This window comes from Cucumis melo, chromosome 5 (assembly GCF_025177605.1).
Source record: "Cucumis melo cultivar AY chromosome 5, USDA_Cmelo_AY_1.0, whole genome shotgun sequence".
Taxonomy (NCBI): Eukaryota; Viridiplantae; Streptophyta; class Magnoliopsida; order Cucurbitales; family Cucurbitaceae; genus Cucumis; species Cucumis melo.
In genome coordinates, this window is record NC_066861.1 from 5,933,183 (window position 1) to 5,945,792 (window position 12,610).

The 12,610-nt window shown below is 28.5% G+C and overlaps 1 protein-coding gene across 1 annotated transcript; it reads left to right on the forward strand.

Annotated features, from left to right (window-relative positions):
- The first annotated feature begins 318 nt into the window (after positions 1-318).
- On the forward strand, positions 319-11,030 carry LOC103504150 (uncharacterized). Its single transcript, XM_051085429.1, has 24 exons — positions 319-500; positions 807-1,024; positions 1,096-1,201; positions 1,291-1,392; positions 1,495-1,554; positions 1,711-1,789; positions 2,147-2,294; positions 4,766-4,895; positions 5,022-5,202; positions 5,428-5,456; positions 5,599-5,750; positions 5,877-5,979; positions 6,194-6,289; positions 7,069-7,124; positions 7,443-7,566; positions 8,447-8,509; positions 8,631-8,690; positions 8,781-8,942; positions 9,762-9,835; positions 9,941-10,034; positions 10,170-10,306; positions 10,428-10,508; positions 10,601-10,706; positions 10,857-11,030. The coding sequence occupies exons 1-24, from the start codon at positions 324-326 to the stop codon at positions 10,935-10,937; spliced, it is 2,619 nt and encodes an 872-aa protein (XP_050941386.1). The 5' UTR covers positions 319-323; the 3' UTR covers positions 10,938-11,030.
- Positions 11,031-12,610: the final 1,580 nt, after the last annotated feature.

Consider the following 12,610-nt stretch of genomic DNA (forward strand, 5'->3'; position numbering starts at 1 on the left):
TGTCATGAATGTTGAACGACGAAAATAGTATATTTATTCTACAATAAGTGCTTAATTCATCACGTGTATAAATATCTATGAGGAAAGTGAGATTCTATCATAAAATCCCATTTTCAAAGTTCTTGTTTTTGATACTCTCCATTGATCGTTTCAACCTCCTCTCTCCCTCAGCCGCAAGGAGTAGCAATTTTTCCATACACAAAATTTGAATTTTCTTGTGTTTGTATATTCATACGTATGCTCTAATATAACTTAATTTCCTTACTGTTTTCAAGACGAATACAATTACTGAATCGGTTTAATATGGAAAAGGGTAGGCGAAGATGAAGGTGGCGGTGATCGGAGCTGGGATCAACGGTCTGATTTCTGCTTATGTTGTAGCCAAAGCTGGAGTAGAGGTGGTGTTGTTTGAGAAGGAAGAGTACTTAGGCAGCCATCATTTTAGAACAATAAATTTTGATGGCTTTGATTTGGACCTCGGCATCATGCTCTTCAATCCAGTTATTATCTCTTTCTCACTTCTTTTAGGTTTAGTTTGATTTTATGGTATCTTATTTGAAAAGTCCTTTCTAATATTGTGCTTTATTTAGCATAAGATTATATTTTAAAAAATAAGAAAAATTCTAGTAGACAGTAAGAAACCACTTATAGTAAGAAAAATAAACTTTGGATTGAAATATGAGAATATGATAGATTTTGGTATATTTTTTAAATAGTTTCATTTTCTTGTGTGTGATATTTAAAAGGATACTATTTTTTTTAATTTGATATGTGTTTGGATACGGCTTATAATTTTTCTTTATCAGGTAAGACATCCAAATACAATGGCATTATTAGAGGATTTAGGAGTTGAAGTGGAAGCATCAAATATGTCATTCTCGATAAGTATAGACAAAGGAAGAGGCTATGAATGGGGCACTCAAAATGGTGTTTCAAGTCTTTTTGCGCAAAAAAAGAATATTCTTGACCCATCTTTTTGGCAAATGATTCGAGAAATAGCCAAATTTAACGACGAAGTTACCGAGTACGTACATATTATTGAAAAAAAAATAAGAAAAAAGAAAAGATTGACTAAATTTTGATGTGGGCATACAGATATCTTAAAGCAATGGAAAACAATGAAGGATTGGAACAAAATGAAACGTTGGGACAATTTCTGAAGTCAAGGCACTATTCCAATGTTTTTCAAACTGCTTTCCTTGTGAGATATAATATTTTCCCTTACCCATTTTAATTTCTTCTTTATGTTCGATTGGTGATTTAACAAGTATACTCGTTACCTTTATGCAGCTTCCGATGTGTTGTTCCATTTGGTTAAACCCTATAGAAAAAGTTGTCAACTTTTCAGCTGTCTCAGTGTTTTCGTATCTTCAACATCATTTTCTGCTTCAGGTCTTTTTAATTTACTATCACTTTTTTCTTCTTCTTATATTCTCCTATTTTCGATATCATTTCTTTAAAAATTTGCTTTTTTTTTTTTATTTTTCTTCACAGTTATTTGGTCATCCACAATGGCTTACTGTCAAATCGAGTTCGAATGCTTATCTAAAGAAGGTGATATCCTCCAAATTGTTATTAGAGTGTTCATACATTATTAATCTTTCTTTTCTTTATAATACATTTCTTCGTTTGATTGGTCGATTCTTTTCATTATTATTATTTGTGGTTTTCCCAATTAATTAACTATGCAATTGGTGCTTTAAACTTCAGCTACAAAAAGCACTTGAGAGTGCAGGATGTCAAATAAGAACTTGCTCCAAAGTTAATTCCATCTCAACTACCAAAGATGGTGAGTAATTAAAGTTGTTGCATTAATTAATATATACATTGAGTTTTGATAATATTATTAATAGAGAATTCTTTTATATAGAAATATGGTTAGAAAATATTTACAAATATATCAAAAATTTCTTTCCTATACGTTATAAACTACAATAGATAAAGACAGAAATTCATCAGTTTTACTACTAAAGTGATAGATGTTTATATAAGTTTGTTGCGATCTATATCACACTTAAAAAACAAAATTTTACTATATTTATAAACAAGTTACTTCATTTTGTAATATTTGAGAGCATTACCGATAATAATTTGCAATTTGGATTATAACAAATAAAAAAGACATTAAATGTAAAATTTTGATCAGGATGCATTGTAAGCTATGGGCTCCATTGTGAAGAAATATTTGATCAATGTGTGATAGCAACTGATGCCTATGATGCATTAAGCATATTAGGAAATGAAGCAACACAGAAAGAAACAAGAGTACTTGGGGCTTTCCATTACGTTTTTAGGTACATTTTTCTTTTAAATCTCATTAATCTTTCCACTTATTATTGGGTAATATTTATATATTCTAATCTTTTTAATCAAATATCTATGTGTTGATCACTTTATTGGCTCTACGAACATATTAGATATGATTCGCATCTCGAAACTAAATGACAAGAAAATGGATATTATATATAACTTGTGTATTTAATATAAAAAATGTAAGATCTCTGCGTTTGTTAAGAAAAATCTTTTCCATTTATTACAAGAATAAACATATAAAAATAACTGAGAAATTAGAAGAAAAAAAGAGAGAAACAATGATATAATTGGAAACACGTGAATTAATGAGGAAAAACTCCGAACAAAAAAAAACCATGGATAGAAAAATTCGACTATGTAAAAAATTATTATAAAAATTGCCCTAAACTCAATTATAAAATCACTCTCTCAAAACTGTTAAACCACACACCCTCCCACCATTTTCAACTTTCACCTAGAGAATATAAAGAAAAATTTAATTAAATTGATCAACACATCTAAGTGCTTAAAGTGTTTCCAGCCCTGGATGTTCAAAACCCAAAGAGATATGCTCTTTATGAATGATTCGAGTCCATAATTTTCTTTAAATAACCTTTTTGATATGAGACATCTAATCGAAACTTTTAATATTTTACTTCCTTCTAAGAATTTTCTTTTTTTGTCACGTATCGATAAATTCTCCTTGTATTTATGATGCAACTTCTACCTACTTAATTCACTTAGAAGTCCTTTTATTATTGACATAATTTTAACCACACACCTTGCATAAGTGTCAAATCAATGCCTTGTGTACAAACTTGTGGAACCGCTAACATCACATCTTCTATCGTAGCAATAAAGCAGACATATACCATGAGATGAATTAATTTTATCTTTCTTCAAAAGAACAAGTTGCCATATCCCATGGAAAATAGAGATGACATATAGCATCTGACTCAAAGCCCTTTAACGAACCTGCTATGGTAGGATGATCCTTTTTCATGCGTACATATAGACTATCCACATTCTCAATAACCGTATTTCTATAGAAACTCTTTCTTAATTATTCCCATTGCTAGTAGTAAATTCTCTTGTGAAGTATGCCCTTCACTATTTAGTATTCTTTCCTCTTAAAACTTACTAATATCCTCAGTCAAATTTAAAGTTTTCTTCTCATACATCAAAGTTGGTTCTCTATGTTCATAAGAAGGGGAAGTGACAAAAGATAAGCCTAAGGATCTTAATCCTTTTATCATCTATCTTCACTTTGATCACCCGCCTTCAGCTTAAAAATGATGTCATTAATTGGAATACCTAGATGGTTTGTGATTTTTCATACCTTCCACCATATATATGTAAAGTGTGAAATTGTTCCATCAAGAACAATCGATTTTTGAGGTACTTTATTTGCTTGATACATTTGTTTCAAGTTTCTTCCATAAAGCTCTTTGGCTATTGGACTTCCATGCACATATGCAAGAAATTCTTGACTAAATTTAGCATTATTGCAGTTGCAGCTCTCAAATCCATTTCCTCCCAATCTTCATCTCTCATACTGAACTTTTTAAAACCTTCTAAAACTGTCACTAGACTCTTCTGAACCACCATCATCACTTGACTCTTTAGAAGCACTGCTGATTGGTAGCTAAAGCCTTGTGTAACCTAAATTGTATGATCGGCACATTCTTGTCACGCTTGGCATAAGTCGACGAAGTTGATCCTTCCATCAAATTTCTCCATCTCAAACTTTACTGGACTCATAAAATGCTTGGCATACTTGCTTCATTTCCTAGCAAAACAATAAAGGGTGAACACCTCACACCATTCACAATACTACACCAGTTTCAAGGTTTTTTTCTTATTTTTTTCTGACGTGGAAACTCACACAATATAACTTGACATTTTGCCAAAATTCGATCGCTCTATCAAGAGGTTGTTTCTTCTAATAGACAAATCCCTTCTTTTTGCTTTCTTAAAGCATATGTTTTGATACCTTATTAGTTAACCCTGGGTTGTTTCACCTTAAAATAAATTGGGGGTATGAGGTATTTAGAACTCATGTTCATTAATAGTAAGAGCAATTGTTGTTGTTCTACTTCCCACATTATTTTCATATAATTGAAATGATACAGAAAGTGATCATGATTGTTGTTTAGATTAGGACATATTTTGGAAGTGATTTTGCAATTATTACGAATCACTTTTATTGAATTTGCAAATAACTTCAATTATTTAAAGTTAATTTACAGTTGATCAATATTTGATACGTTCAAATTTCATTTTCATATATAAAGATTTTAGTTTTTTATAGATACCAAAAAGGGTAAATGAAATATGAGTATTTTGGTTTTAACTTGTTATTTTCTTGCTCTTTCTTCTCTAGAAGTTATGTATGAATGAAACTAAATTAGTAAACCTTTGGTTAACATATATTCTTTTTTTCCTATATATATATATATATATATATTGGCAGTGATATGTTTCTTCACCGTGACAAAAATTTCATGCCCCAAAACCTAAACGCATGGAGTGCATGGAACTTTCTTGGAAACAATACAAATAATTATGAAGTGTGTTTGACATATTGGATTAATGTAATTCAGGTTAATATATATCCATCTCTTGAAGTTCCACTTTTTTTAGAAACCAAAAATTGATGCATCAATTTAATTTATCATATATATTATTATCATGTTTCTAACTCTTATTTTCTTTGGAATTAATCCTAGAATAATCTAGGAGAAAAGAGTCCTTTTTTTGTAACTATTAATCCAGAACAAGAGCCAAGAGACATCTTGTTTAAATCCTCAATTGGCCATCCAATTCCATCTCTTAGTGCATTCAAAGCCTCAAACGAGCTTGATAGTATTCAAGGCAACAGACATGTTTGGTTTTGTGGATCATATTTAGGTGAGAGGTTGATTTTTATCATTTTGGTGTCCAATTTCTATAATTATCATAAGTAATTCATTTTACAATGAAAAGTTCAATCAAACACGGTTATATTTTATATTTTAGAGGTGGTTTTAATTACGATTTATTATTATTAGTAGTTTTGAATGGAAGCATAATTCCTAAAAAAATTCTTTGAAGTCTTGTCCTATAAATGATGAGGTGATGCTTTTTGATCTTTAGGTTCTGGCTCACACGAAGATGGGTTAAAGGTAATGAATCACTTTATGGCCAAACAATAATTCTTTGATTGTTGGTCCAATTATGACCGATAGACTAATCAAACGTGACAATTTTATTTTTATTCTAATACATATTTAGATTAAGTTTCACTAATTAAGGTTATATTTGCAGGCCGGTACCATAGTAGCACAAAAACTTCTTGGAAAAAATCTCTCTCTTTTGAGTAGTAATCCAAATCATATGGCGCCTTCTTTGGTAGAAACCGGAGCACGTTATCTAGTCACTAGATTTTTTGCACGATATATAACTATCGGATCCTTAACGTAAGTTTATCGTATGTTTTCTTTTGATGCATCTAGTTAATATTATACGATAAACTTTTGTTAGTTTTCGTTGAGTATAATTAAGGAAGAACTAACTTTGGTTAATTATTATATATAATAATACAGTATAATGGAGGAAGGTGGTAGAATATTTACCTTTAATGGAATTGATCACAAATTCCTTCCAAATGTTGTTTTGAAAGTTCACAACCCCAATTTTTATTGGAAGGTATGAAATTATTCCCAATTTCACTTTCATGAATATTTAATCACATTTGAATTGTTTAATTAATCTGATAATTAAAAGTAGGAATTTAAATATAATAAATGAATATTAATGTCATAATTAATTGTTATTATTCCTCCATTTGTATTATTATTTAGTTTCAAATTAATTATACCTTTTTTATGAGATTATTTAATTTATCTTTTTTTGTTTACAGATTATGACAAGAGCTGATATAGGGCTTGCAGATGCATATATTGATGCAGATTTTTCTTTTGTCGATAAGAACGAAGGTCTTCTTAATCTTGTTCAGGTGATAATTGTTTTTGTTTTTAGAAATGATCATAATCATTTCTGTTTCTTCGTTTATCTATAGAACACTTTTAAATGATATTGAAGTTGTTATTTTGGATAGAAATATTAATTATATTTGGAGTTTTAATGTTTAGATTTTAAATGTATAAGATAATTGTGTTTTTGATACGGATGATAATTAAAATATGGAATTTGGATGTAATTGTGTTTGGTTTATCAAATTTTTAGATAATTAAAAACAAATATTAAATAATTACTTAAATAACGTAGACAACAATCAGTGTAGTGATAAATTAAATATATATAGCATTAGTTATACAATCATCGAATAAAAATAATTGAATATCATTACATATAATATTAATTAAACTTAATTATTTATTTTAATTAATATCCAAAATAATTAAATAAACATAAATTAATTGGAACAATAGTAATAATTTTTTATATAACTAGTTAATATAATTAAAAATCGGTAAATGCATTAGTTGAAATTTATTAGGTTTAAATTAATATTATGTATATATATTTAATAATGAATCAAACTTAATAGCAATGAATAATTTATATTATTTTATAAATTAACTAAGCTGTATTCTTACTAATCATCTCATAGGTATAATAAAAATAAATAGTGTATACAGAAGATATTAAAAAACCTGTATCTGGGGAATATTAAAAGTTCCGAAGATAATAAAATTTTATGACAAAACATGTGGAACAGATTGACCTCCAAATGTTGATCTATATATAGACACTAATTTTGTTTTTCTGCAGATTCTCATAGCTAATAGAGATGCAAACTCTTCGATTGCAAAACTAAATAAGAAAAGGTATTTGTGATATATATAGCAATCTTGAAAGAAATATATTATACTAAAAGAATTGTTTAAAAAAAAAAAGAGTATTTCCATTCGAAAATTTTTAAAAATTTCATTATAATAGAATTTAGTTAAAATGTTGAAAATTGGGATATGTAATTTACACGATAAGTGACCTCGAACAAAGATTTTTCTGCACTTGATTTAAATTTCAATTTTCAATCAAAATTTGACTTTAATTATTGGTTTTAGATATTTTTAATTTACTACCAATCGAGTAGGTAAGAGATTCAAATCAACCTCTTATATTAATTTAATTCATTTTTGCAGGGGATGGTGGACACCTCCATTATTCACAGCTAGTATTGCCTATGCAAAGTATTTCTTTCGACATACTTTAAGACAAAATACTATTACTCAAGCTCGAAGAAATATCTCTCAACACTATGATTTGGTAATTAATTAACTAAAGCCTAAAATATATGCTTTAATTTATTCCTTAATTAACATCTATATATATATATATATACATATCTTCTGGATTTAGTCTTCATTAGCATTTTTGTATGTTACATCCATCGTAAACTTGCATGACATAATTATACTTGAGTTAGCAAAAATTTAAAGAATGAAAAATGTAATTGAAAATAGTAAGTTTGTCGATTCATTGAATTCAACAAATATGTGTATGAAAAATGGACATAGGTTTTATTTTTGAAAATTAGTTGGTTTAGAGTATTTTTTTTCGGTAGTTATTCATTTGATATTTTCTATTTATTAAATTTATAGTAAGATTTGTATTAGAGCCATGCCCTTAACTACTTAACGATGTTGGTAGGATCCTCACGTCCTAAACAAAAATATAGTAGAGTCTCAAAAGTAGGTTACAGTAAGATTCGTGGTTGAACTTTATTGAATAGACAGTGTGCTCTAGGAGAAGCTAGCTTAGATAGAGTTAGAGAGATGGATGATTATTTGAGAGAGGGCTTAGTGTAGTACTTTGTTGAAGAGGAAGATTGCGACTAAAATCCCATATAGGTTAAATAAGGGAATGATCATAGGTATGTAAGTGTGAAAACAACCATTTTTAATTGATATTAGATCTTTTAGGTAAAACTAAAAGCAAAGTCATAAAGGTGTATATCTAAAATGGACAATATCATATGATTGTAGAGATTGGTAGAGGTTCGTTGTTCCTAACAGAATTCACCGACTAGTTAGGAGAATTCAAATTAATAAAGCCCAAGCACTTCCACATATATATTGTTATTTCACACACATTATTTTTTCCCTTTGGCTGACAAAGTATATTTGAATTGGTGATTGCGTTTTAGAGCAATGAGCTATTTTCTCTTTTCTTGGATGACACAATGACATACTCATGCGCTATCTTTAAGGTTTGTACATTTATTTTTTTTCTATATTACATTTAAACATTTAATAAATTGGTATTGAAAAAGGAATCATCGTTTTGTACTATTTTGTTGTTTTATGTTCTTTAATTTTCTTTTTTATCAGAGGGAAGATGAAGATTTGAGGGTTGCACAACTTAGAAAAATTTCTCTTCTTATAGAAAAGGTGATTATTTAAATTGAACTATAAATTACTAATTTCCAATTACCATTATTTATTTTATTCACTCAATATGTTATTCAATTGAATTTGTAGGCAAAAATTGATAAGAACCATCATGTCCTAGACATTGGGTGTGGCTGGGGAAGCCTTGCTATTGAACTTGTCAAACAAACTGGATGTCACTGTACCGCCATTACTTTGTCTAAAGAACAACTAAAATATGCTGAACAGAAAGTCAAAGTTCTTGGCCTTCAGGTATTAATTATGTATATATCTTGTAGGGATGAGATCAAACTTCTGATCGACCACACAAAAGAGTAAGGATCGAATTACATGTCATTACTATTGAACTTATTAAGTTGACTATTTTCAAAAATCACAACATTTGAAAAAATTCTTTAAAAATTTTTTATATTTCTTTTTTCAAAGGTTGTCTCAACTACTGAAAAACGTCGAAATAGATCCTGTCATAAAACGTTTTCAAATGATTACTAATCTTTGAAAATTAACAATCACAATTGTCGAATCAAAAGGTTTATTCTCCTTGAATAATTATTATTTTCAAAAGTTCACATGGCTTTGATAATTATTGTCAAATGGACTTTCTGGAAGCAATAACGGATCTAGAAAATATATTGACAAGGGGCTAAAGAAGACTGATAGATAGAGTAACCATTAAGCTAATTATAAGCATTAAAAACTAAATAGTTTTCTTTATATAAATTATATAAATATAAAGACAATAAAGTTGAGGGGGCTCGAGCCTATATTAAATCTGTCGGTGTGTCGAAGGCCTTCGCTATTTTAAAAGGCTTATTATGTGTCATTTTCAAACATTTGAAAACCTGCTTAAAAAATACTTATCAAATATTGTAAATCCTTCTAAAAACTATCATCGGACTGTTTTGAACACGATATTTCTTTCCATACCTACATCAAGAAATATATGTTATAGAAATTAATTTGTAGACAATAATATATATATATATATATATATATATATGAACACAATATTTCTTCTTAAAGCAACATATAAAACATTAACAATATTGATTATTATTGATTAATTATCAGGATAACATCAAATTTCATCTTTGTGATTATCGACAATTGCCAAATACTCACAAATACGATAGAATTATATCATGGTGAGTTGAATTAGAGGACGAAATACTTAATCAAGCAATATTCTTGAGATATTAACGAAGTTTTAATGTTAATTATTCTTTATGGTTTTTGCTTTTTACATTTAGCGGGATGCTGGAATCTGTTGGACACGAATTTATGGAAGATTTTTTTGGTTCATGTGAATCCGTATTAGTAGAAAATGGTCTTCTAGTTCTACAGGTCAGGAAAATTTTATATGACCTAATTTTAGTGAATAATCGATCTGATCCGAGTATATATAGTTTAGTTGATAAGATCGATATTGAATAAAGCTCCAACAATATATGGTTTCTTAATATTCTTGGTTCTTGTTAGTTCATATCGATGCCGGATGATCGTTATGATGAGCATCGACTAAGTTCAGATTTTGTGAGGGAATATATATTTCCAGGAGGATGTCTTCCATCACTAAGTAGGGTAACAACTGCCATGGCTAAAGCATCTAGATTTTGGTACGTGTTGATAATAAAATATACATAATTAGTTATATATATTTTGTTAGAAGATTAAGGAGTAATTTCCCTAATTAAATTAAGTACTCTTAGTGAAATAATATTTTATTTAAATATGCAGTGTGGAACACTTGGAAAATATTGGTATTCATTACTATCAAACATTGAGGTGTTGGAGAAAGAATTTTGAAATGAATAAGAGGTATAAAGGATCAAAGTTGTATAGCAAAATGGATTGATTTTAAATTGAAATTTCAATCACCTTTCAAGGTAATTTGTGTTGTTTTGTTTCAGGAAGATACTTGAACTCGGTTTTGATGAAAGTTTTATAAGGACTTGGGAATATTATTTTGATTATTGTGCTGCTGGTTTTAAATCTCGCATTATCGGAGATTATCAGGTATTATACCCATTATATAGGATGTATTTTGTTCTTTTTATCTTTTTTTTCTTCGACAATTATTTTATATTGGTAATTCATGTAAAATTAATAAATTTTATCGGATTATATATCAAAGTTGTAAAGAGATGTGATGTGTGTTTATGGCAGATAGTATTTTCAAGGGCTGGTAATGTTACAACATTCAACAATCCATACAAAGGAATACCTTCAGCAAATTCACTTTCTTAATTTACTCCTCAGTACATTATAATAATCTCTCACAAACTTCAAGTGCTACAAACATTTCTCCCTTTTTATATATTAAAATTAAACTTTGGCTAATATTGTTGGATATAATTTGGTTGCGTTTTGCACCAAAAGGTCTATGAATATAACCTTATTGCTAGAGATTTTATCCCTACACACTTCAAGTATTCGTTAAAACCCTCTATTTCCTTTCTTTTCTTTTTAAAATAAATAACTTTATCAACAACAAAAAAAGAAATACCATGATGATGGAAGTGAGTTTGGTTCGATAATAGTTTAGGATATCTTTATTGAAATGATAAAAATTTATAATCAATAAATTATATATTTGACGACAAACCTAATTAAATTTTTAAAAGTGAACTTTTAAAAAATGTAACAAAACGACAAAATATTTATATTATATATATAACAATTTCGAAACCGGCAAAAGTTGACAACTCCACAATAAAAAAATACAAAAATTACCCCTATCAACAAGGTCGTCAAAACCATGCGTAATATATTTTGGTAAACGATCATTTTGATTTGACAATTGTTGTTACACGATCATTTAAATTTGATCGTTTAGATTTGGCGTTTAGATTTGGACCCAAATCTAAACGATTTTTTTTTTCAAGATTCTTTGTATACATCATTTAATTTGGTTACATGATCGTTTAAATTTGATTGTTTAGATTTGGCCGATTTTTTTTTTCAAGATTCTTTGGTACACGATCATTTAGGTTTGGCTAAATAATTTTTTTCAAGATTGTTTTGGTACATGATCGTTTAGATTTGGCTACTATTTTTTAAACATTCTTTGGTACACAATCGTTTAGATTTAACTATTTTGGTACATGATCATAAACAACGTTTTTTTCAAGATCTCTTATATTTAGTACACGATCTTGAATAACCAAATAAAAATTTGAAAAAAAAAAAGTAATCTTTTATATTTGGTACACGATCTTGAACCAAATAACAGTTTGAAAAAAAAAAAGAAGAGAAAGAGAAGAAAGGCGATGGAAAGGAAGTGCAAATCTGAAATATTAAAAAAAATGACAACGTTCGTGGGCTTTTTCATTATTACACGAACCGTGAATATTTTGCGTGGTTATATTTATAAAAATTTCTCTTTTTAAAATGATCATATTTACAAATTATTTATTTTCGAGACGTATTTATAAACACAAGAACCGAACAACCAAAATCTTATCTTTATATTGTATTTCAAAAAGGAAAGTTGGCCATTACAAAACAGGTTTTCTTAAAGTTGTGTAAACGTAATTAATATTCTTAAAGTATTATTTAAGGATATCCTAATTCTAGAATTAGGCCATGCTTCTACTTCCCTTCCACAAATGGAAGAATTCACTTCATCTCTCAAGGAGCATCAATTTAGAGAGAGAAAATAAGCTCTTATCCTTATTCAAGTTCTACACAATAATTTTGAAAGTAAAACAACAAACCTATATTTCTTCAAGTTTAGAAAGGAATTCAAAGGCTTTATCAGATCGTGGGGGAATTAGTGTGGCCCCCATGGTTCTTTCTTCCTTTACTTATTTGTCTTTTCTAGTAGATTTATCATGGATTTTGTGACGTTTGAGTTTGATGGATGTTTCTGTATTGTAACACTTATATTTATGCAATATACTTTCAATACTTTTAATCTT